The sequence below is a fragment of the Lotus japonicus genome, chromosome 1 (genome assembly GCF_012489685.1).
Source record: "Lotus japonicus ecotype B-129 chromosome 1, LjGifu_v1.2".
Taxonomy (NCBI): domain Eukaryota; kingdom Viridiplantae; phylum Streptophyta; class Magnoliopsida; order Fabales; family Fabaceae; genus Lotus; species Lotus japonicus.
Window position 1 is genome coordinate 464573 of NC_080041.1, and position 24369 is coordinate 488941.

At 37.3% G+C, this 24369-nt stretch overlaps 2 protein-coding genes across 2 annotated transcripts in view; one reads left to right on the forward strand and one right to left on the reverse strand.

Moving 5' to 3' along the window:
* Window positions 1-15303, forward strand: part of LOC130732832 (uncharacterized) — a 32884-nt gene extending 17581 nt beyond the window's left edge. The window contains exons 20-39 of the mRNA XM_057584821.1: window positions 1807-2005; window positions 2136-2276; window positions 2975-3018; window positions 3225-3308; window positions 3395-3463; window positions 3559-3635; window positions 3889-3958; window positions 4524-4673; window positions 5536-5601; window positions 5726-5870; window positions 7340-7404; window positions 7480-7545; window positions 8049-8142; window positions 8709-8745; window positions 8858-8915; window positions 9127-9237; window positions 11177-11244; window positions 12048-12114; window positions 12193-12261; window positions 15094-15303. Coding sequence (XP_057440804.1) covers window positions 1807-2005; window positions 2136-2276; window positions 2975-3018; window positions 3225-3308; window positions 3395-3463; window positions 3559-3635; window positions 3889-3958; window positions 4524-4673; window positions 5536-5601; window positions 5726-5870; window positions 7340-7404; window positions 7480-7545; window positions 8049-8142; window positions 8709-8745; window positions 8858-8915; window positions 9127-9237; window positions 11177-11244; window positions 12048-12114; window positions 12193-12261; window positions 15094-15177 — 1764 coding nt within the window. The 3' untranslated portion in view covers window positions 15178-15303. The remainder of the gene's footprint in view (window positions 1-1806; window positions 2006-2135; window positions 2277-2974; window positions 3019-3224; window positions 3309-3394; window positions 3464-3558; window positions 3636-3888; window positions 3959-4523; window positions 4674-5535; window positions 5602-5725; window positions 5871-7339; window positions 7405-7479; window positions 7546-8048; window positions 8143-8708; window positions 8746-8857; window positions 8916-9126; window positions 9238-11176; window positions 11245-12047; window positions 12115-12192; window positions 12262-15093) is intronic.
* An 8157-nt stretch (window positions 15304-23460) lies between these two features.
* LOC130731961 (uncharacterized) lies at window positions 23461-24288 on the reverse strand. The gene is made up of 2 exons (XM_057584114.1): window positions 24193-24288; window positions 23461-24093 (listed from the first exon to the last, which is right to left on the reverse strand). Exons 1-2 carry the CDS (start codon window positions 24286-24288, stop codon window positions 23461-23463), a joined length of 729 nt encoding a protein of 242 aa, XP_057440097.1.
* Window positions 24289-24369: the final 81 nt, after the last annotated feature.

A 24369-nucleotide genomic window follows, 5' to 3' on the forward strand; every position in this document is an offset into this window, starting at 1 on the left:
ACCAACAAAGTGAGGAAACGACCCTCAGAACAAGACCAAAAGGCACGGGAAACCCTCTCTGTGCAATCGGAGTAACGAACAGAGGATGGCAGGCCGGTGATGAAGAGCACAGGCCTCCAAACGGTATAAGCCAACAGTGGCAAAACAGGAAACGTTACCAGATAAAAGGGCCGTAATAAGACGGCTAGGGTTTTTTTCGCAGAAGCAGAACTCCCAAGATCGGGAGCTCTGATACCAACTTGAAAGTAGGAGAAATTGTATTATTACTTCTTAATCAGAATACAAAGGGTAATTACATTATATAGAAGAAGACTAATCCTAAATAAGGAAATAACTAATTATGTACACAATCTCCTAATAAGAGAATAAATCTCCTAATACTGAATATAATCTTCTAATAATAATTCTTATATTAATTCCTTATTTACAACAGCATCCCTCCAACCTGACATCTCCTATTTAGTTATCTAACTAACCATCCTACTAACTGACTAATTGGTATAAAATTCCCTCCTAGTTCTCCCTCCATTGATATCTTAAGTACACCGCCCCCTGAAATTCAACCTAATCCGATCAACCCTAGACTCCTCATTTTTCATATTGGTTGAAAACAATATCTTCGCCTTGGGATCTCACGGTTGGAAGCATGATGAGCTAGCTACTGTTGATGTTTAAGAATGCTCTGCCAAGTCCCATTGGCGCACTCTCTTTTGCAGCACTTCTAGAATCACAACCATTTCTAACGATACCCATACCTTCACTGTTACCACAGGGACAAGGTCTGCTTAACCTTTAATGTAGTGTGACCAATTAGGTCAGCACATCCAGTGGTCATTAAAGCCTGAGCAAAGCATTGGTTCTGTGTCTTCAATCTTTCCTTGCATGCCCTTCTTTTCCCAAGCTTTGTTTTGGTTGCCCCAAAACAGGGGTTTCAAAATTCCTGTGCTTCCCTCTAAAGATAGGCCTGCCACTATGTTTCAAGTGAAACCATAGGCTCCCTTCATAAGTCCAACAAGTAAGATGCAGTTGGGCTAAGCTCATTAGAATTTAGGATAGGAAATTTACCCATTCGCAGAGTCGCTGTAGTCCATTTCGTGTGTGTGTTCCCCTCTGTTCACGGGTTATTTTATTTGGAGCTGTGAGATGACAAGTACCATCCTCGCCTTCCTCACCTATCTCCCTGGTGTAGCAGCAACCACCATACGAGTATTCCATCTGGCGGTAGCAATGGTGGAGACAGTGCTTGTATCTCACTGACTACTGCTGCAAGAACGAACAAACGACCCCCTGGCTGTCGCATGTTAGTCGGTGTCCAGGGCTTCAGTGGATGTGGTAGACTGACCTGCATACTGGTAACCCACAATTTCCTTGACCGCGGGGTGATACTTCCACCCAACCCAAGCTCAATTACTATATAATCTAAGGTTTTTTTCTCTCATTTCAGTCCTTTCATCAACATCAAGACCTGACCATTTCAAATATTTTTCTGCTTTCACTTGATGTTATAGATATAACCATTGAAATGAAATTATGCATTGTCAACTATTTCTGCCGCTTGAACAATCTCCGATGTTAGAAATATAATACAAAACTCATTCAAGTTAGAAATATAATATAAAAACTATTCATGTATCTTCACCCCATTTGTATATTATATTTCTAACATCATTCTTGCATATTGAGTACTTAGAGTTTATTCCTATTTTTATAAGTTAATTGCTTACCTTTTCCACGTTGTTTCTGTTACGACTTTTGGCAAGTATTGTCTGATTTCACTGTTTTTCTTGGATTTCATTCTTTGATTAGGTTGGTGTAGATAACATGTGTATAATCGTAGATGCTGTGAAACGGCAATCCTCAGATTTACCAATAGAAGAGCAAATAAGCAATGCAATGGGGGAAGTTGGCCCATCCATAACACTGGCAAGCTTATCAGAGGTTCTGGCATTTGCAGTAGGATCATTCATTTCTATGCCAGCATGCCGTGTATTCTCCATGATGGCAGGTTGAAGAATTTTCTTCTCTTGTCTTGCTTTTTTGAAACCAAATTAACGTATTTAGAAGTTTCATCTATCCATAAAGGGAAAAAACCCAACAAGTTTGAAATGTGAATTGACTTCTGACTATATTTTCAGCTTTGGCGGTTCTACTGGACTTCCTTCTACAAGTTACTGCTTTTGTGGCTTTGGTTACATTAGACTTTGTGAGAGCCAAGGATAACAGGATTGACTGCTTTCCATGCTTAAAGTTGAATCACTCTGTGGATCAGGGTGAAGGTATGTGCGAGCTATGGCACTCATGGATATTTGGTTATTCTGTTTGAGATAAAATCCATTCCCAAGCCTGAATTTTAAAGGCTATTCTTTTGGGTAATCGTGTTTTACATGGTATTGGAGCTTCTGTGATCAATTTGTTTTGAATTTGATCATTTACGCCCCCGATTCTTCTTATGCATCTATGACATGCAGCCTCTTGCTTTGTCCACACTTTAAGCCCTATGGGCCTTTACATGAGGGGTTTACTAAAAGATATAAATTATTCTTGCTCCCATAATCTAGTAGGTTTAGCTGTTTAGCTATAGGCTATGAGGATAAGTTGGTTCTTGACATGGTACTAAAGGCTCCATGCCAAGTGGTTACAAATTCAAATCTACCCTCCCCTTTGTTGTCATAGTCAGATCTAATTTCATCACAAGGTATTGTTGTTAGAGTTTTTGTCGATGCTTCAAACTCCAAATGACTTGTGTATGATGAAGCATCAAACATGTTATGGAGGGTAAATGTCCCGGGCCTCCACCTGGTAGACTAAGCTTTTAATTTAAGGTGGATACTGAAGAACTGTTTATGCATTTAACGTTTTCCATTCAAGAATAATCATGTGCCTTCAGCTTCTATTGAGTTCAGTATTTTAAACTTCTTTTCCCACCCTGACCATAAATGGTTCTAATCATATTATAATTATAATTGAAGTGCAGGTATTAGACAGGAAAGAGATGGATTGCTGACACGATACATGAAGGTAAAGTTATATTTAGTTCATGGGGTAATTATGTATGAATGAAAAAAATAGGTTCGTGGGGCTACCCATGTTTTATGAATTCAATTTTGTTGTTTCATTATTCTCTGTTGATAACTGTAAAACATTTCTCAAGTTAATAACAAGACCATATACTTTGTCTTGCTTTTAGTAACAAAACTAACTTTACTATCATGGTGTAAATATAGGAGGTTCATGCACCACTTCTTGGACTGTGGGGCGTTAAAATCTTGGTCATCGTCATATTTGCTGCATTTACCTTAGCAAGCATTGTAAGTTTCTTCAGATATGATAAAATATTAACTTTCAGCAATATTTTTTTTTGGGAAATGTCATTTTCTTTGAGTATTTTTTTAAGGCATTATCTACAAGGATTGAACCTGGTCTTGAGCAACAGATTGCTCTTCCACGGGATTCCTACCTTCAGGTTTAGGTTTCTGATTCTTATGCTTTTTGCAATTCTTTCAGTTCCATTCTGTACCATCCAGTCTCTTACAGTGGTTATTTTTATTCTTTTTCCAGGGATATTTCAGTAACATTTCTGAATACCTCAGAGTTGGGCCACCATTATATTTTGTTGTCAAGGATTACAATTATAGGTTGATTAATTTTATTTTTCTCGGTGCAATGGTCTCTATGTTCATTGATGTCATTGTCTTTCAATGTTGTATTATTAACAACCTGAAAGGATACCTTAAGCATGCAAACCTTAGATGAGTGAAGAATGAAACTGAGTGGCAATATGCACATCATTATTTTCCTCTAATGTGCAAGAAGGGGAAAAACTCATATAGACCTTATAATTAAAATTATCGGATTTTTTAGCTGATTTCCTGTGATTCTCTTCTGCAGTTCAGAATCCAACCACACAAACCAGCTATGCTCCATTAGCCATTGTGATTCAAATTCTCTTTTAAATGAGGTAATTCAGTGATCAATTTCTTTAACAGATGGTGATTCTGACTTCTGACTATCTGCATCTTCATTTCATTAATTTTCCTATTTTAAGGCAGTTAATCAGGTTTAGTCTTATTGCTGAGTCTAGCCCAATAGTAACTATCAGCCTTGTCTACAGTTCAACTGCAGTTTTCTATGGTTTTGGTACCACCTATATCTTTAACCACATTCAACTAGCCTGAGTTGAATTTCCATTAAGGACACCAGCCATTAACAACTTTTCAATCACTTGTCAATTCCATTAGTGGCTCATCATTTATGTTGATCTTTTATAATAAGTGGTTTACATGGACTTCAACCCAGTTAATTAAAACTTGATTCTAGCCGAACACTGATACCTCCTGCAAGTAAAAACAATATATTGTAGACTTTTACATAACTACACCTCATAATCTTTCTATGTGTAAAACTTTGAAGATTTTGTTGAATGGTTTATTTTTACACAGCTACTACATTTGTAATGTATTTTTTATAAAAGCATTTTGGTATATATGAATGCATTCTGTGTATCTTGCTCTACATCGCTGCAGATATCTAGAGCATCATTGATACCAAAATCAAGCTACATTGCCAAGCCAGCTGCCTCATGGCTTGATGATTTCCTCGTATGGATATCACCCGAAGCTTTTAGTTGCTGTCGAAAATTCACAAATAGCTCTTATTGTCCACCTGATGATCAGGTATATGCTTCTTTAATTGTCCTTAGATTAGTAGCCCATTTGTTTCAGCTCTTTTCATAAAGAATCACCTAGATTCTGAAAAAAAATCTTCATTTTATCCCGTGTTAGTTTAAGCTGAATCCGAAAAGAAGAAAAAAAATTCAGATTTTTGTGCATTTTAAGCTACTCTGCATAGCTTCTGGAAAAAAAGATGTAATTGTAACAGTTTTTTTCAAATATAAAGTACTTTTATGCTAGTAACTAAATTAATAACAGTTTCTGCATTGCAAGAACTCTAGAACAATGTTTTTTCTCGCAACTTCAAAATAACTTTTTGAAGCTTAAACAAACAGGCCCAAAATCTGGTGTGCAGCTTGCTTGATTTTTCATCTTTTACATATTTTGAACTTACATTCATGCACGTATTATATGTATAATTTATTTTTGTTGAATATTATTATTAAGATTTAGTTTAGAAATAGAGATATGGTTCAAATATAGGTTTCTATTATAGATTAGTATCTTCAAGATTTAGAAAGATATAGTTTAGATATCTCTTTTACATCTATATATATTGTACAAGTTTATCAATATATAAAATATCAGAAATTATCATATTCAAGTATTTTGTCTTTGATGGATGTCCCATCCCACTGTTTGGGAAACTGTAGCTGTCTCTTTCAACTAATGTCTAGCTTGCTAGACCAATACTTCATTGGTACACGTATCATATGTGTATACTTATCCATATTATGGTTTTGCTTTCTTTTCCTGCTTAATATTTCTATCACCAGTAAATTGTGAATGATTAATCTAATTAGATGTTGCTTTCTGTACCATTATAAATCTTTCAATTACAACAGTAAATGTTTGTCTTTTTCAGCCACCTTGCTGTTTACCAGATGAAGGACCATGTGGGTTGGGTGGAGTGTGCAAAGACTGTACAACTGTAATATGCTTTTCCCTATAAGTATTTTGTTTATTATATATGAAATTCCTTGCCTGAATAGCTTTTGACTGAAAATCAAAAGGGTGAATTAGTAAAAGCACTAACACTTTTGCCTGGTTCCTAGTGTTTCCGCCACTCAGATTTGGTCAATGATCGTCCATCTACAGCACAGTTTAGAGATAAGCTTCCCTGGTTTCTTGATGCATTGCCATCAGCTGATTGTGCAAAGGGTGGTCATGGGGCTTACACCAATAGTATTGATATGAATGGTTTGAGACACTCGCTCCCTCTATTGAAAGAACAAGATTTAATATTGTGTTTCATGTATTTGCTGTATACTTATTGAAATAAGCTTTTACATGTGTTTGATTTCTAATATGCTTAACATTCTGTAAAAGCTGCAAATGCTGAGACCATTCACTGACCCCACCATCATGTCATTCTTCCCTTTTTCCCTTTTTTGTATCTTCATCTTTGCCTTCTCTTTTCTTAGTGGTCGAATCCCTTTCTGTACCTAATCCCTTCCATGCTTCCATCTAATCTATCACTATGACACTTCTTTGCACATAGCTGTTTGTTTTTACTGGTAGTTGAGAGTTGAGACAATGAGACCATATTACTGGATTGACAAAATTCCTGCAGCAACGGATTATATTAAAACTTCTACTTGAAAAGAACTTTCCACTATTTTTATCAATGTGAAGCAAATCATATAATTAGTAGTAGAATTATACCCATCATAACTCCTGAATTTGCACCATCCAAGAACATCTGCATAATAATTCCTATATGAGATTCCAATATCCCCTGCCAACTTGGATACCTCAGACAATTGCAAAACATCCCAAATCCTTAAAACCTGAGCATAACGCGAGTTCTCCTCAAGAATGTCTACCGTACATGCTAGATAAAGCAACTCATTGACCTTATACAGCTCCAACAGCTGGGCAATGTTGTGGAATATCTACGTTGGTACTCTGTCAAAAACTCTTTCGATTTTTCTTTGGTCAAAATTTCCATGATCCTCTCGTTTATGAATCTATGGAGTCCTTTTTCTCCATCTGTTACAATTTTGCTTCGCCTCCAATAAGATAAGTTTTCAATTCTTCATCTTGGTTCAATTACTACTTTACTCTGATCCACCTCTCTATGTCCCTTTATACCGACTTCTTTTATCCATCCCTGTTGTAATTTTCATTCTTTAGAGTTGTTATTTTTATTTGGTAGGAATCAATTATATAACTTCTGAAGGCCTTTATATAATAAGTTAACCCAATGACCCTATTGACTGTGAACAATATGTAGCAAAGGAGAGATGTAGTTAGGAAATGAAAACTATAATGTGGATAGTGAAAATTATAATGAGTATCTGTGACTGTGGATGATCCACATCCATTTGCAGAAATTGTGAAGAGTGGTGACCCAAGAGTTAGAGGCCTACAGTTAGAACTTAGAAGCATTACTTTAATGGAGTCCAAGGCACTTTTTTTCTGGTAAAGATGGTGCTACATAAGAATGAGATAGAAAGATGAGATGAGCATTGTTTAAAATTTAATAATTATGTTAACAAAGAGTTAATTTAGAGGCATAAAGGTTGCATGCGTCTCCAAGTGAAGAAAAACTGTATAACAAGTATGCGACAAGCTTATTTTAAGTTTTCTTTTTTGAAATATTTTCCGTACTTCTACATGTATAGTTAATTTCTGTTATAAATATTTTGCTCATAACTGGTTTTCAGGTTACGAGGGTGGTATCATACAAGCTTCTGAGTTTCGTACTTATCACACACCAGTTAACAGACAAGTATGCAGTGTGATAAATGATCCTGGCTTATGATATTCGGATGCATTTTTTAATCTTTAATTGAAATTTTGTTAGGGTGACTATGTTAATGCAATACGAGCTGCAAGGGAGTTTTCCTCTAGACTTTCTGCTTCTTTAAAGGTTTGAAATTCTGTTGCATCATACCTTTTAACCTGTGGTTTTTTAGCTTTCAGGATCTATGCATTGTTAGGAATTTGGTCTTAATGTACATAGCTTAGGAATTGAAGTTTTTACCTTTTCTTGCTAATTGCAATTACCATTACCTTTTCTTCAAGCCTTTTTGAGGGGTTGACTTAGTTTTTTTTTTCTTACGTTACGTTGTGTTATTGTTTTGTCTTTGTGGATTGTGATCTTTAATTCATTTTCTTACTTGAGTTTTGAGTCTCAATCTCTATCAGCTGTAAGAAGAGGCTTAGGAATTTTAATCCATAGCGCATTTTTACCTGAATCTCTCTTTGTTGATAATTTGATATTAAGTTATTAACAAAATTGTGAGTGATATGATTATGGGATACCTTGTCCTTGTGAATAATTTTGTATTGGCTAAAACTGGACATGGTATCCCATATTATTGCTTCTTTTATGGATATCCATTTCTTGCTGACTATCCTTCTCCGGTGCAGATGGATATATTTCCATACTCAGTGTTCTATATTTTCTTTGAACAATACCTGGATATATGGAAGATAGCCCTGATCAACATTGCAATAGCACTAGGTTGGTATTCCAGAACAGTTTAATAACAAGTATATACACATGGGATCATACTCCTAATGTCAATCCTATATTCCTACTTGAATGAGCTCAACTGTCTGTTACAATCCTAGATACTTGTCTTTTTGTTTTATTTTTCCTTCCTGCTTACAATTTTATATTTTAAGATTTTTGTATGTAATGAAGGTTTATACTTGAGTTCTTGGCTTCAGAGTTTTAATTTCACCTTATATCATTGAGTACTTTTTTGTTTTATAAAACATCGAGCCACTTTTTTTCGCCTCCTGAAGGATATAGAGCATATTTTGTTGCTCTCTATGTTGTTAAATATTTCAGTATCGAGGTTTAACTACATATCATTGGGTAATACTAATTTGTTATGTGCCTAACATTTCTGATGGTGCCATAAATTAGAAAGAGAATTTAATTCATCTCCTCACTTTTCTCCATGTTTTGTTTCTCTGCCATTAAGTTTTCAGTTATTGCCTGGGCGAGTCATCAAAATTTACAGTATATTGTCTGTCTTTCTTCAATCAAACTCATTTGTCGTTGAATAACTTATATAACAGGTGCTGTTTTTGTTGTTTGTCTGGTCATCACGTCCAGGTAAGAAAACTAAACATAAGCCTTGTATTCTCACAGTAATTGAAATTTTGTTTTCTCCTTTTTAGGATTAAGTGTAACTTACAATTTTCCCCCTGTTTGCAATCCAATGCAGCTTGTGGAGTTCAGCAATCATTTTACTTGTTCTGGTTATGATAATTTTGGACCTCCTGGTATTATTAGTTTTTACTATTATGAATTTTATTACATCTTTCCTTTGTCTTCCCTTTAAGTATCCTATTTTTCTAATTTCTATTATTTTAGGGTTGGGGTGGGAGTGTTTAACGTTTATACTTTTCTTTATTGTAAAAACAGCACTTTTTTATGTTCAATTGATTCCTCATAGTTACAAAACAAAACTGACAACCTTCGTGACTTATGCAGGGTGTAATGGCAATTCTTGGTATTCAACTAAATGCAGTCTCGGTTGTAAACCTTATTATGTCAATAGGAATTGCTGTAGAGTTCTGTGTGCATATAGCACATGCATTCATGGTAAGTCTCATCATTGGTTTTATACCAGGTAGGATGGTTTAGACCTAAGAGGAAATAGTATTATTTGTCAGACTGGCCTTTATAATTTCGTACTTGTTTACGGTCAGGATGGTTTATTATTAGAGGAAACTGTATTGTGGAGATTGCTTGACATGTGAAATATCTTTTACTAATTATATATATATATATATATATATATATATATATATATATATATGGGGAATGCTAACTTACTCCCACTTGTTTTTTAGAAGGAGTAAATTAGCAACCAAACCTTTTTAATTGGACAAAAAACCCATCACTCTCTTATTAAAGCCAACTTAAACTGGAGGGTGGTTATGTAATTTCAGTTTCAGTTTTTAATTAAAAAAACTGAATTTCTCTCTCCTTTGATTTTCGTTCAACTCTCTCCCCTTTTCTCTCTCTTCTTCCCGCAACTTCTTCTTCCTCCTTCAGACATCACTCACAATTTTTTTTTTCTCATTCTTCTCTTTTTTTGAAAACGCAAGTATGCTATGCTTATCAAGTACCAGGGCTGGAAAGTTAATGTTGGTGGGCGGGGTAAAAATTTCTTCTTTATGATCATTACTTGCAGAACGTAGTTTGGCGTCATCTGATGATCTGAGTAGTTAATTTCCCATTCTCATGTGATTTTACAATATCCAAGGCACCATTTTCATGACTGGATGCTGTGGCCAATTGCAAATTTTTTTGTCATATGATATTATGATAATGGTGGGGAGGGAATGAAAAAGAGAAGTGATAATGGAGGAAGAGGGGAACGATTCACTCTATTGAATACAGAGATGGGTTAGGGATTAGGAGGAGAGAGATTGTGTTTTTTTTTTTCAGATTTAAAAAAATTAAAATGCAAATTACTTAAATACCCAAACAAGTTGTGTTCGTTTGAAAATAAAAGAATGGTTTTTTAGTCCAATTAAAAAGGTGTTGGTTGCTAACGTACTCCTTCTAAAAAACAAGTTGGAGTAACTTAGCGTTCCCCTATATATATACATATAAAATTATAATTATATATATATGTATATGTATGTATGTCTGTATGTATGTATGTATCATATGAGAATGGTAAGAATAAATCGTGACGGTTAGATCTAATCATGAACGGTCAAGATTTAAACATTAAGCCATGACTTTTCTTAAAAGTCACATGATATTTTTAAGTTGTCACATGATCATTAAATAAATTTTAATATATAACCATTCATGATTAGATCTAATGGTCATGATTTATTCTCACCATTCTCACATTCATAAGATACATCCCTAGATATATATACACACCCACGCACGCGCACACACACAATATATATAGAGAGAGAGAGATTAAATGATACTCCCCCCGTTCCTAAATATAAGACCTAGTTTCAAAATTTTGAAGTTCCTAAATATAAAACCTAGTTACAATAATCTAACAAAAGGTTTTGTACTCTTCCATTTTTACCCTCCACATTAATTATATGTTTTCAATTCCCAAGTTTTGATGACCACTTACCATTAATTAGTGAGAGAAAATGACAAAGGGTAAATATGGAGGAATGTATGCATTTTTAAAAAACCAATACACTAATTGAACACATTTAATGTTTTCTTAATAAGCGCAATTTTTTGTATTAGGTCTTATATTTAGGAACGGAGGGAGTAGCATATTCTACTTAACTAAAATCCAAATAATGAGTCCTAATCTGAGCATATAGGTATGCTTCGAGTATGAGTTTGGACGGTAAATTTGCTACTCAAGCTTGTTTGAGTTCAAGTCTTTTTCTTATTAATAACAGTATGGAAGACACATACTCTAATACTCTACCTCGACCCTACACATTGTGAATTGATAATCCATATTAAAGAAGACCTTGATGCAATTGGACTGTATATTGGTGAATATGCACATTTACTAGTGATTTTATATCACTCATAACAGGTAAGCTCAGGGGATAGGAGCCTACGAGCAAAGACAGCATTGTGTACCATGGGGGCTTCTGTATTCAGGTTGAGTGTATATATTGTTGCATTTCATGACAATCATAGCCTTGAACCTGAGTGTAGCACCTATATAACTTACATATAAATAATATGAATGATTGTATATTGTCTAGCTGATCATGTATGACAAATTTAAAATGAATTAGTCAGCGATAAGTCGAAAACTAAGTAGTCCATGAAGTTATATTTTAGAAACCTTGTTATTATGTGTAAAAAGTATAACTTAAGGAATAATAGGAGTGCATTTTTTTTTTTCATAAAGATTGTTTGAAGATTTTAGGTTTGTTAATAGTCGGCTTAGTGTAATTTTAGTATGTAGATGGGTGCATACCATTAGATTGATATATTTTCATGCAACTTCTTACTATCAATTGTCCAATATGTTTCTGACTATCCTTCTTAAATTCCGTTTTCCCTTGTTAATATTTGAAGGTTATAAGTATTACGGTACTGTAATATTATTGAGCGTGAGCAGTTGATGGTTGCTTTTTCTGCTTAGTTTACAGAATATGGAACTCTCATTTTATGTGTTCTCCCATTTGTTGTGGTCTATAACTTTATGATTTCCACTTATTTCTTCTGCATTTAGAGATTTTAAACACCTTGGTAAAAAGCGATAAATAAAAAAAAGGCAGTCAAAACACACTAAATGGTAACTCTTGTTCTATTGTCAAAGAATTGATATACGTATATCATCTGTTAACTCATTATAAAAAATCAATTTGAATGGTGGTTGAATTATTAGTGTCTTTCTGCACTATTAATTTGCTGACACTTTTCATTTTGTGTTATGTAACTTGGTTTTGCAGTGGAATCACACTTACGAAACTTGTTGGAGTTCTAGTCCTTTGTTTCTCAACATCAGAAATTTTTGTGGTATGTGATATATTATCCATGGCTCGACACTTAATTGTCAGCTCAAGAAATGGTTTAGTAACTTTCCGGTCTTTGCAGGTGTATTATTTCCAGATGTATCTGGCCTTGGTTATCATTGGCTTCTTACATGGTCTTGTGTTTCTACCAGTAAGTTTTGTGGTTTTGGTGTTGCTCTATAGATAATTCTTGCCTTTCATTGACGTCATATTATAGGTTTTACTCCTGTTCCATGTCGTGAGGATTTGGTAATAGGCATTCAATTTCAAAATGTCATGCCTTTGTTTTGTTTACGAGATGGAAATATCTTTTGATATTGATCATCAATTAATTATAGCATGCCCTACACGTGACATGGGCATTCATACATACAATCGCTAATGAGGGTTAGTTCAGCCGTTAAGAAACAAAGCACTTTAGCCAGTAATCCACTAATCCTCTCCGGTAGGCAATGTGTTAGCACCACCATCAGTCCTTGCTGAGGCTGGCCACCGGTGGCATGTTTTAACCTTAGAATAGGATAGCCTACCACCCCTCAAACTTTCTTGGTACCAATATGTGGGGCTTATATAGGGGATGTGTCTAGTGAAAAAGATTAGTTTTTATGTGAGAGAGAAGGTTAAATCTTGGTCATACTAGATTAAAATTTATTGATCAAATGGGCACCACATGAGTTTATGTTTTAATATTGATCACTGGTAATATGTAATTATCAAGATTTACTTATATCATCACTAGCACATGAGAAAGTCCTGTCATATAATACATCTTTATATATATAGCAAGACGTATCATGTTGGATGACTTCTTATTGTGAGATATGTGGGTATTAAATCTTGACCTTTAGACCTAATAATTAATAATTAACGGTCAAGATAAAAACACAAAGTCATGTGACTGTACAGGAAAAAAAAATCATTAAATAACTTTTAATCTTGAGCAACTAAGTATGATTGTCCAGTCAAGATTTTATCTCTTACAAAGGTAGGGGCATATAAGGTCACAAGACATAATATTGAAGAGATGAAAGCATTAAATCTTGGCTTAATCCTCAAATTAGTCCATGTCTTTGTTTCGTCGTCTGAACCAGGTCCCTGACCGGAAAAATTTGTGGCATCAATCCCTCTTGTTCAAAAATGTTTGGAGCCGGTCCTCGCCGGAGCTCCGAGCTCCGGCGAGTGATGAATAAGCATGCTGACTGGGATTAAAACGCTGACGTGGTTTTTAAAAATAAATAAAAAATCAATTACACATAAAAAATTTAAATTAAATTAAATAAATAAAATCAATTGACAAAACTAAACCTGTAACAAAAAAATTAACAAAACTAAACCTAATTTAATTAACAAAAACAAATTAACCCCTAATTCCCAATCAAATTAGGGTTCTTCTTCTTTCCCCTCATCTTCTGATTTCATTCCCCTAGCATCAATACTTCCAATTCTGGTTTTGCCTCTTCTCTTCTGCTCTCTCTATCTCTCCCCACCGAATCAAACCACCCATAGCCATAGCCACACTCATCTCCATTCTCTCTCACACACAAACCTCCGTCAATTGCTTCTGCGCCCAGATCTGCGAATCAAAGACGATCTGATTATTTCTTTGAGGGAGAGGTTGCGGGTTGGGGTGTGGTGGGTTGCGAGTGAGGGCTGGGGTTGAGGTTGCAGCATGGGGGTGGGTTTCGAGGGTGGGTTGCGGGTGAGGGTGGGGTTGCGAGTGAGGGTGGGCTGCGATTGACGGTGGGATGGCGGTGGGTTGCGGGTGAGGTGGGGTGGGTTGCGATGGGTTATGGGTGGGGATGGGTTGCGGATGAGGGTGGGGTGGGTTTCGAGTAGGGGTGGGGATGGGTTTCTGGGTGGGGTTGGGTTTCTGGGTAGGGGTGAGGAACCTTCTTTATCGCATCTGAAGTTCTTGAGTTGGTGGAACATGTTGGTGGCATAAGTGATCTTTCTGGAAAGGCAAAACTTTTTTTGGTTCTTCCCTCTGCTGTATTGGATGTGTTCTTCATTCTTTGGATTTCACCTCACTCTCTGCAACTTTAACTAAGCTTTAGGCAAGAAGGATGACGGGAGCGATGAGTTTGATAGGGATGAATTAAACCGGCATCTATTTCTGCAAAGGATATTCGAATTGTGCCAGATGCCTGTGCAAGGTGGCAATGGAGTTTCAAATGATGATTTAGAAGAAGACAAGAGAGAATAAGCTAGAGAATGTAGCTCAGATTTTATAATTTCTTGTATCCATCCTGAAAATTAGCTCTGACTCTTTTCCTTTTATTCTTTTATTTACTTCAAAACATTCCTTGGTAAAAAAATTCTGGGTTTTGTTGGCAGGGATTTACAAGTTTTGTTTTCTGGGTTCTGTTCACAGATCTGGAACATTCCTTGGCATAAATTATTCTTAATTTTATTAAGAAGATGAATAAGAAAATGAAGATGAGATCAATCTAAAATTTATTAGATCAAGAACACTCATGTTGAAGAAGTTCCATGTTAATGTAGATGAATTAGGGATTTTTTTTTGTTACATAAGGAAATAAATGAATTAGGGATTTAAAAATGATTTGTAAAATTTAAATTTTTTTATTTTTTTTCCCTTGACACGTCAGCCTCATTTATCCAGTCAGCATGCCTATTCATCACTCGCCGGAGCTCTGAGCTCCGGCGAGGACCGGCTCCAAACATTTTTGAACAAGAGGGATCGATGCCACAAATTTTTTCGGTCAGGGACCTGGTTCAGACGGCGAAACAAAGACAAGGACTAATTTGAGGATTAAGCCTTAAATCTTTGACCATACAACCATACATGAGTTATCAAGAGTTAAACTTTATTCAATGGTGTATGACCTTTTTCAAAAAGTCACATTGACAGCATATTCAATCTTTGACAATTCAAGGTTAGATATAATGGTCAGAAGTTATAATGTTCATATAAATGTGTATATATATAATGTCTCACAATTCCTACCTTTTTCTTTTTCAGGTGATATTAAGCTTGATTGGTCCTCCTTCAAGGTATACAGTCATAAAGGAACAGCTAGAAGACATGGCTTCTGCTTCATCATAACATCTATAAGGATGAAGTTAGATTGTCGGTTGTAACTATTTGCTACAGGTTGACCACATGTATACGATAAACAAAAAAGTTGTTGTTTATTGAGGATTAATGGATATTCTCACAGTTAATTTAGTATGCACGGGTGCAGTACGAGTACGGGGTGGTACAAGACTTTTTCAAAATCTTGGGTACGGATATGTTAATATCCAGGCTTAATCCTCAAATTAGTCAATGTCTTTGTCTCGTCGTCTGATCTAAGTCCCTCCTTAGAAAAATTTGCGGAATACGTCCTCATTTTTGCAAAATGTGAGGAGTCAGTCCTCGCCGGAGCCTAGAGCTTTGGCGAGTGATGAAATGACATGATGACTGTATTATTGAAGCCTATGTGAAATTTAGAAATAAATAAATAAATAACACATCAGAAATTTTAATTTAATTAACAAAAATAATCCTTAATCAATTAACAAAATCAGTTCCCCCAAATTAACCCCAAATCATCTTCATCTTCACCATGTCCTTCATCTTAATCTTATCACCATCTCCAACTAATTAAATTCCCCAAACCCAAAACAAACCTAGAATCAACAACAAAAATCCAAAAAATCAATCTTTCATCTTCACCTTCAACAACCCTAGCCACCATGAGCCTCATTCATCAAGCCACCACACCCAAACCCAGCCACAGAAGCTTGTGATGGACCCCAACCACCATGAACCTCATTCATCAAGCTTGCTGATGAGGAGTAGCAGCAGCAAAAGCCGCAACAACTTGTGATGGACCCCATGTCGAACCTTCTGTTCTTTTCGATGTTCCTTCAACACCAAAAACCCAAATCACAAAAATGAGCACAATTCAACCACACAAATGCAAACATGAGGTTCCTCTTCTTCGATTTGGCTTGCTTCCTCTTCTCTCCGATCTGGATTTCTTCCTCTTCTCTTCCATCTGGCCGCTCTAGTTTCTTCCTCCTCTCTTCTTTTCGATCTGGCTTGCTTCCTCTGCTTTTCGATCTGGGTTTCTTCCTTCTCTCATCGATCTGGATTTCTTCCTCCTTCTCTTCGATCTGGGTCGCGAGCTTGCCATAAGCCCGTCTAACTGCCTCGACCTCAACCCCATTTTCGTGCTAAACCTTCTCCTTCGATCAATCCAGGATTTGTTGCGAAACCCCAATGAAGGGGAAACCATGAAACCACCACCACAGTCCCCTTCGTTCTCGTTCCTTGTGGCTCATCATCAGTGGCGGACCTTCATTGTGACAGGGAGGAGCTACAGCTCCCCCAAACTCTCTGTAAAAAAAATCTGGATATATACATGTAAGGTTCTGGAATCTCAGATCTGTGAAGAATTAAAAGAAATAAATGAATGGAAGCCATGATTTACTGCAAGAGGTGGATATAAAAAAGAGAAAAGAATACAACATAAACAGTTGTTGATGAGAAGCATGATGTCCAGCTTGATTGCTGTGTTTGTTAAGATGGAAAAGGAATAGAAGGATTAAGGAACTAAGAGAAATCAAGATATGTCTTCCACCGCTTAGATTGAAGAAGAATGAAAGCTTCCTTTGATTTGAAGGGTCTCACACTCTCACTCCCACAGTAACAATACTTTTTCTCGAATAAGTAAAATTGAGGGAAGGTTAATAGATAAAAAGAAAAATACCCCATATTGCATCAGAATATTATTTCATTGTTGCTTTTTAGCTTCTGGTAACAATGTGTTTTAAATTTTAAATATATAATATATTATTAAATTTAACATGGCTCCCTCAAAAAATCCTTTCAAGTTCCGCCACTGCTCATCATCTGTTGCAAAACTGACATCAATGAAAAAACTGCTTAAACCCCAAATTGAAGAGAGAGATAGAGAGAGAAGAAAAGGAGAAGAAAATGGTGATGAAAGGTTGTGACGGTGAATGGAAAAGTGGGGTTAGAATTGAAGGGAGGATCAGAGGAAGAAGAACCTCTTTTGGTCGATTGTTTTTATTTTTAGGGTTAGTTTGTTAATTGTTTTAATTAATCAAATTTTAGGGTTAGTTTTGTTAATTGTTTTTATTTTTGTATGTACCAAAAAATTGTTTTTATTTTTGTAAACAAAATAAAAATTTCTGATGTGTAATAACATTTTTTTTTTAATGCCATGTCAGCTTCAATAATACAATCATCATGCCATTTCATCACTCGTCGGAGCTCCGGGCTCTGGCGAGGACTAGCTACACACGTTTTGCAAAAATGAGGACGTATCCCACAAATTTTTCCAGGGAGGGACTTAGATCAGACGGCGAGACAAAGACAATGACTATCTCGCAATGGACCTCCGCTATCTCATCTATTTTTTGCAGATGACCTTCTGTTATTTGGAGAAGCTTCAGTCTGTCAAATGGAAACCACAATGGCATGTCTTGAAGATTTTTGCCAAGCTTCTGGTATGAAGGTGAGCTTGCCAAAAACCAGGTTGATGGTCTCTCCAAATGTCAACTTCAATATCTCTAGGCAGCTGGCTCAAGTGGCTGGGATACAGATTTTTTTTATTTTTTTTTACAGTTAACTGATGATCTTGGTCGTTACCCTGGTGTTCCCCTTGCTCATCAACGAGTCACTGCGAGGTCCTATCAATACATCCTAGATCGAACTCAGCAGCGGCTTTCCACTTGGAGATCTCTTGTGTTGAACTTTGCGGGAAGGACAACCCTTGCTAAGTCTGTCATCAGTGCTCTCCCAACTTATTGCATGCAGACAAGCCTCCTCCCCAAAGAGTTCTGCAATAAACTTGAGAAGATTCAAAGAGATTTCGTGTGGGGTACTTCAGATAGAACTCGAGCAGCCCACCCAGTTGCTTGGTCCAAATACTGTCGTCCAAGGCATGAGGGTGGCTTAGGGTTTCGCCGAATGCATGACTTTAATCGAGCCTTGGTTATGAAGTTGGGTTGGGGCTTGGTCGCGAACCCTAATGCACTTTGGGATAGAGTAATCCGCGAGAAGTATGCGTGCGGGAGCCAAGCCATCCCTGTGGTCCAACATCGACACTCTGAATCTCATGTCTGGAGAGCGATCAGAGGTACGTGGGATGATCTTGGTCAGCACCTTCGTTGGAGGATTGGGGATGGGAGCAGCATAAATTTCTAGTCTGATGTGTGGCTCCATTCAGGAACTATTCTTGATAGCGTAATGACTTCTCCAATCCCTTTTATTGATACAGTAAGAAGTGTGGCAGATTATTTTGATCAGCAGCGTGGAGCCTGGAAACTATCTGATTTTGTCGACTATCTCCCTGCTCATGTTGTTTCTGACATCCTCACTATGCCACCGCCGGCGCCAAACATTGGGAGGGATAGAGTTATTTGGGGCCTTACGAGTGATGGTAGCTTCTCATCAAAATAAGCTTATGATGCCTTGAGCACCTCGCAAGTGAGCACCCAGTCGAGGGAGTGGAATTATGTGTGGGGTTTGAAGGGCCCATTCAAGGTCTGCAACTTTGTGTGGAGACTTCTTCATAATGGGCTTTGGGTTAACTACAGACGCTGGCAATCGAACCTGACGACTACGCCAACGTGCCCGCTTTGTGATGAAGCTGATGAAACTCCTCTTCATCTATTTCGGGATTGCTCTAAGGTGAAACCGCGATGGTTGCATTTGATTTATCAGCAGCATGTGAGTGAGTTCTTCGCCGGTGACCTGAAAGCTTGGGTAATGAGGAACCTGCAATCGAATTGTCTGCACTCGATGGGCAGGAGTGGCCCTCCAGAGTTTGCTCTCCTTCTTTGGGCCATCTGGAAGTCGCGTGCTAATTTTGTCTTCCAGGGAACTCCGTTTGATTTAAGGTGCATGATACCTATGGCCATGAAAACAAAGCTGGACTACGCTCATAGCTTGCGTGTTCTTCACGATCCAGTCGCGGGTAGTGCTCGTCGTTATGAGATGGTTCAGATTGGTTGGGAGCCCCCGCCGGATGCTTGGCTAAAATGCAATACTGATGGCTCTGTTCGTGGTCCAACCAATTCGGCGGGTTGCTGAGGTGTGTGTCGCGACCACCACGGCAACTGGGTGTTTGGTTTTAGCAGAAATTTGGGCTCTTCTAACGTTCTTTGGACTGAGCTCTGGGTGATCTTTACCATGGTGACTCTTGCCTGGGATAGGGGTTGGCGTAGGATCATGGTTGAGAGTGACTTTCTTGTTGCTGTGAATCTGATAAATGAGGGTTGTGCTATCCTTCACCCGTACGCGTCCCTTGTGAATCAGATCCGTGTCTTCCTAGCTCGGGATTGGAATACTGTTTGTGTTCATGTCCTACGTGAGGCGAACCAAGTTGCGAATTGTCTGGCAAATGAATCTCATGCCCTCAGTTTGGGGTTGCACTGCTTTGAAACCCCTCATCCTAGCTGCTTGAATCTTTTGTTTTTTGATCAGATGGGAATCACTTTCCCTCGCACTATCTTAGTGTAGTTTCTTTTCTTTTCCGGGCATAGCCCTCCATGTAACCAAAAAAAAAAATTTGATACACGTATTAAGAAGTTGTATTAATGTTGTTTTTTTGTTAAAATTATTTCTAAATTTTTAAAATACACCATTTATTTCTCTTATTAATTTTGACTCTTTAATTTTTCTTTCAACATTATAAACCATATTAAATTAAGGGTATAGATGGAAAAACATAGGTTAATGCTGCCTTGAAATTATAAAAGAAAATAAATAAAAATGAAACAACTCTCAAAATAGTGACAGTCATTAAGGAACAAATGAAATTATCATTCTCATAAGATACATTATATATATATCTAACACGGTAACACCAGATAACAAATGTGAGACAGTGAAAGTGAAATCAAATGTGTGTTAAGATTTGGGGAAATAGCATAGTTTGTTTTTTTATTTTTCTTGAAATAATATTTATTTTAATTGACTGAAAAAAAAAAAGGGATGCTCATCCCTGGCCCATCCTTCAACCATCTTCCTTCCTCCATTTTCCTATTCCTCTTCTCTCTAAACACAAATAGCACCAACACATAGTGCATGTTTGGTTATTAGTTTAAACTCTGTTGGCGCACATTCCAAAAGGAAATAAATGTAGTTTTCATGCTTTCTTTTTTTGGTCTTGACCAAGGTATCCCCACAGCCGATAGCCGTGAGACTAATCCCTCGCCCCACGGTCAGCGCACTAAGCGGTAGGGGCTGGCCAATGAGTTTTTTCTATTCGCAAGAGTTGGGATTCGAACCCCCAACCACTTGCTTAAAGGATGAAGTGCTGAACCACTACACCAACCCACTTGGTTAGTTTTCATGCTTTCCAATAACAAACGTGAAAGGAGGTTGTGGGTTCCGTTGGAATCAATTTTTTTTTACTTTCATGTTAACTTAAATACAAACATACCTATAATCAGTCACACTAGGCCACAACCTCCACTTGGGCCTAACCTTTGAAGCAAATAAATTTGGTTAATATTTTGCCGTAATCGACTACTATTATCTTTCATAAAACAATGTGAGTGTAAGAAATATAGGCAGAGAACTAGCTAGGACTACATATAGATTCCAAAGGAAATAGAACGGAACATCACTTTACGCATATAACTAAATATCATTTTTTTATAAGCAAAGATGTATTATAGGGACTTAGAGAGTACAAGGGGTACTCCAAACCCATAATACAAAAATCATGACAAGAGAAATAAAGACAAAGACAAAGACACAGTACAACAGAAAGAAAATGCAGCAAAAGACTTAGGCCCTGTTCGGAAGAGCTTATTTGAGCTTATCTTATAGCATAAACGCTTATGTAAGTGTTTGAGAGAGCTTATACAAACAACTTATGGCCTACCATAAATTGTTTTGAGCTTATTTTCATGAGCTATTCAGGATAGCTTATGAAAAAGAGCTTATGCTTATATATAGCTCATTTTCAATTTATTTCAATAATTTTTTTAAAATAGCTTATGAATAAGCGTTTATGGCTTATGACCATAAGCGCTTAATTAAGTTGTTTTTCCAAACGGGGTCTTAGTCTTAGTCTATGCACAGCTACAAACAGTTCCCTCTAGACTTGGAATCAAGCAAATTGTTTCCAAAGCCAAATCCCCACCCTTGCTATATGTCCTGCAATTCCACTTTCCCTGACAACAAACCTTGCAATAAGCACCAAACTTTCAAGCACTTCCCACCCAGTCAAGCCTCATCGAAATTACAAGGACAAAATACATATACCAAGGTTCATTCTCCATTCTATCCATGAGTAGGTAAACCCCTCCACCTTAGCCTTTAGCCATTGTCAATACTTAGTTTGAATCATCTCCACTAAGTGATCCTTATCCAGTGTGCCTCCATGGAAGATTACCTTATTGCGAAGCATCCAAATGGACCAAACAACCGCCATCCAAATAGCTACTTCCCCCAACCTTTAAGACCTATTTCTGCCGATCAAAGGAAATTGGAGAAGGTGCTCTCTTGGTGATGGAATATGCGCAGTAGACATACCCAACCATGCAAAAACGTCATACTAAACCGCCATCGAAACAAAGCAAGAGAAGAGCAAATGGGGACTTGACTCTTCAATCACTCCACAAAATGGGCACATAAATTCCTCTGCACTACCTATGATCCGCCTCTTGAACAAGTTATCACGTTATTGAATTCTTCCCAACACCACCTGCCACACGAAAGCACATGTGCAGGCCAAATCAAATTGAAAACAGGGTCCCGATACTCCAAAGTTTGTTCCTGCAAAAAGGAATATGATGAATTAGTTGAAAACACTCCTTCTTCTCCCGGCAACCAAACCCACCTATCCCTCTGATTCTCCATCAGGCGCACCCCACTTAGAACCACCAACAATTCTTCTAGCCAAAGCACCTCCTCCCCCTCAAAATCCTCCTCCACCGAAAATCCCAGTTCCATTCCCCACTCCTCCAAGAACCCATGCCTTTTTACACTTTCACGTTTCTGCCAAGACAAGTTATATAGCTGCTGAAATCAGTGGCGGAGCTTGACCAAAATATTAGGAGGAGCTAAAATAATTTTTTTAACACATAAGCTAATTTTTATAAGCTCAAATATATTCAATTCAGTACAAGGGTGTTTAAACCTACATGCAACAAATTTCAATGGCTCTAGTTCAAAGAAATCTTACTAAACACACACCTACAACAAACCCCTCTACTAGCAGTAAATGCATCAGAAGATATGGTTCCCACAAGGATTAGCTTAGCTGGCCGAAAAACATCTCCTGAGATCAATAATGAAATTTGGTGAGGATCTCTTCTCAAATTTAACCTGCACCATGCCAATCACCATGCCAATAAGGTTCCTTTTAAGAGTTGCAGTATAAACATTACATTAGTAACTCAAGAAAATGTGGTTAAAAAAAGCTTTGAGTTTGAGAGCTGCACCCAAAGAATATTGATGTCAGAGCAAGAAAAAGATTAAAAGAAAAATGAAGATAAAAAGGTTGTGTTAGAGTTAGAAACCTGGAGTTTTGCACAAGAGGGTGAAAGTTTGGAAGCAAAGTTACTTTACTTTCTAATATTTATCATTATTATAATATATCTATATGAGAAAATTGGTTTGACAGTGAGAATTGTGATGTGAGAAGCTTCACATTTTTGTTTTATATGTCTGGCCCACTCCTTTTACACACATAATATAATAGTATTACTACTAGTACTCAAAATTTTTTTGGAGACAATGGGGGAGCTGAGGCTCCTCCCAGTCACTTAAATGCTCCGCCACTGGCTGAAATCGAGCCAACCCATTTTCATCGCAAAAATTTGTGTCGCAGCCATCAAGAACAGTTTTCTGCAACCCCGCTTCAAACCAGTTCCAGCCATCCATCATGCATATTGATCTAACATCCATCCACCAAGGGGATTCCCCACAAGTATCATTTTGAGCTTTTACTACCCTGCTCCACAAGTTGAATGGTCCAGTCAAGAACCTCCAATTCCTTTTGCCAAGTAAAGCCATATTGAATAAACGACAATCCTTCAGGCCTAAACCCTCGTGTTCCTTAGGTTTACATACCACCTCACCCAAGTAACTTTACTATCCAAATCAGCACCACCCCACAAAAATGTCGCATGAGGTTTTCAGAGCACCAACCAAAATTTTGAAGGACAACAAAAACAACGGAATAGCAGAGAGAGCACTTTGTATAAGGCACACCCACCCCCCAAATTATATATGTTTCCGTTTTCAAGGTGAAAGACTAACTCTTAACTTTTCAATTATTAGTTCCCATATCGCCAAACTAATAGATCTACCTCTTACTGGAATGCCCAAATAGGTAAAAGGAATGGACATTATTTTTCAATAAAGCACAGCCGCGAATTGTCTCAAACAACCCCCTGCTACCGCCACACCCGCCACATTCCTTTTATGGAAATTCACTTTGAGCCCTGACACGAGCTCAAAACATCTCAGCACACACTTAAGAGTTTGTACATTTTGGATAGAGGCATCACCAACAAAAATGGTGTCATATGAAAGCTGAAGCATAGAGATATCAATCCCCAAATCTTCACCAAAAGTAAACCCATGAAATCTGTCCAAATTAACTGCCTTTGAGAAAAATCCATTCAGACCTTGAGCAACAATCAAAAATAGGAACAGGGCAAGTGGATCCCCTTGACGCAACCCCTTACCCATTCTTAACTCCTCACAAGGACTACCATATACCAATACCGACATTGAAGTTGAACCTAAACAACTCATAATCCATTTGATCCATCTTTCACTAAAGAGCACCCTCCTCATCATGTAAGCTAGGAATGTCCAACTTACCAAGTCATATGTCATCTCGTAATCAACCTTGAAGACTAAGGTTGGCTTTTTCAACTTCCGAGCTGCATGAAGAACCTTATTTAACACCACCACATTGTCCAGCATATTACGCCCACCAAGGAAAGAAAACTGATTATCATCAATCACCTTGGCTAATACCTTCTTTATTCATAGAGCCAACACCTTAGACACCAATTTATACATGCACCCAATAAGTGAAATGGGTCTGAAATCATTAAGACCCATTGGGGAGCTCACCTTGGGGACCAATGCAATGAATGAGGCATTGCCACCCTTAGGCCACATCCCCCGTTGCCAGAAATCAGCAAGCACTCTATGGAAATCTGCATTCATCAAGGGCCAGAATTTTAGAATGAATTTAAAGTTAAATCCAACCAGACCGGAACTTTTATCGACCCCACATTCCTACACAAC

What these genes read in the sequence shown, in the direction of transcription:
- LOC130731961 (XM_057584114.1), bottom strand. Translation starts at nt 24,288, where the DNA reads ATGAATGCAGATTTCCATAGAGTGCTTGCTGATTTCTGGCAACGGGGG. An exon ending in TCATTGCATTGGTCCCCAAG is followed by an intron (nt 24,094 to 24,192) that starts GTGAGCTCCCCA and finishes TGAATAAAGAAG; the next exon opens with GTATTAGCCAAGGTGATTGA.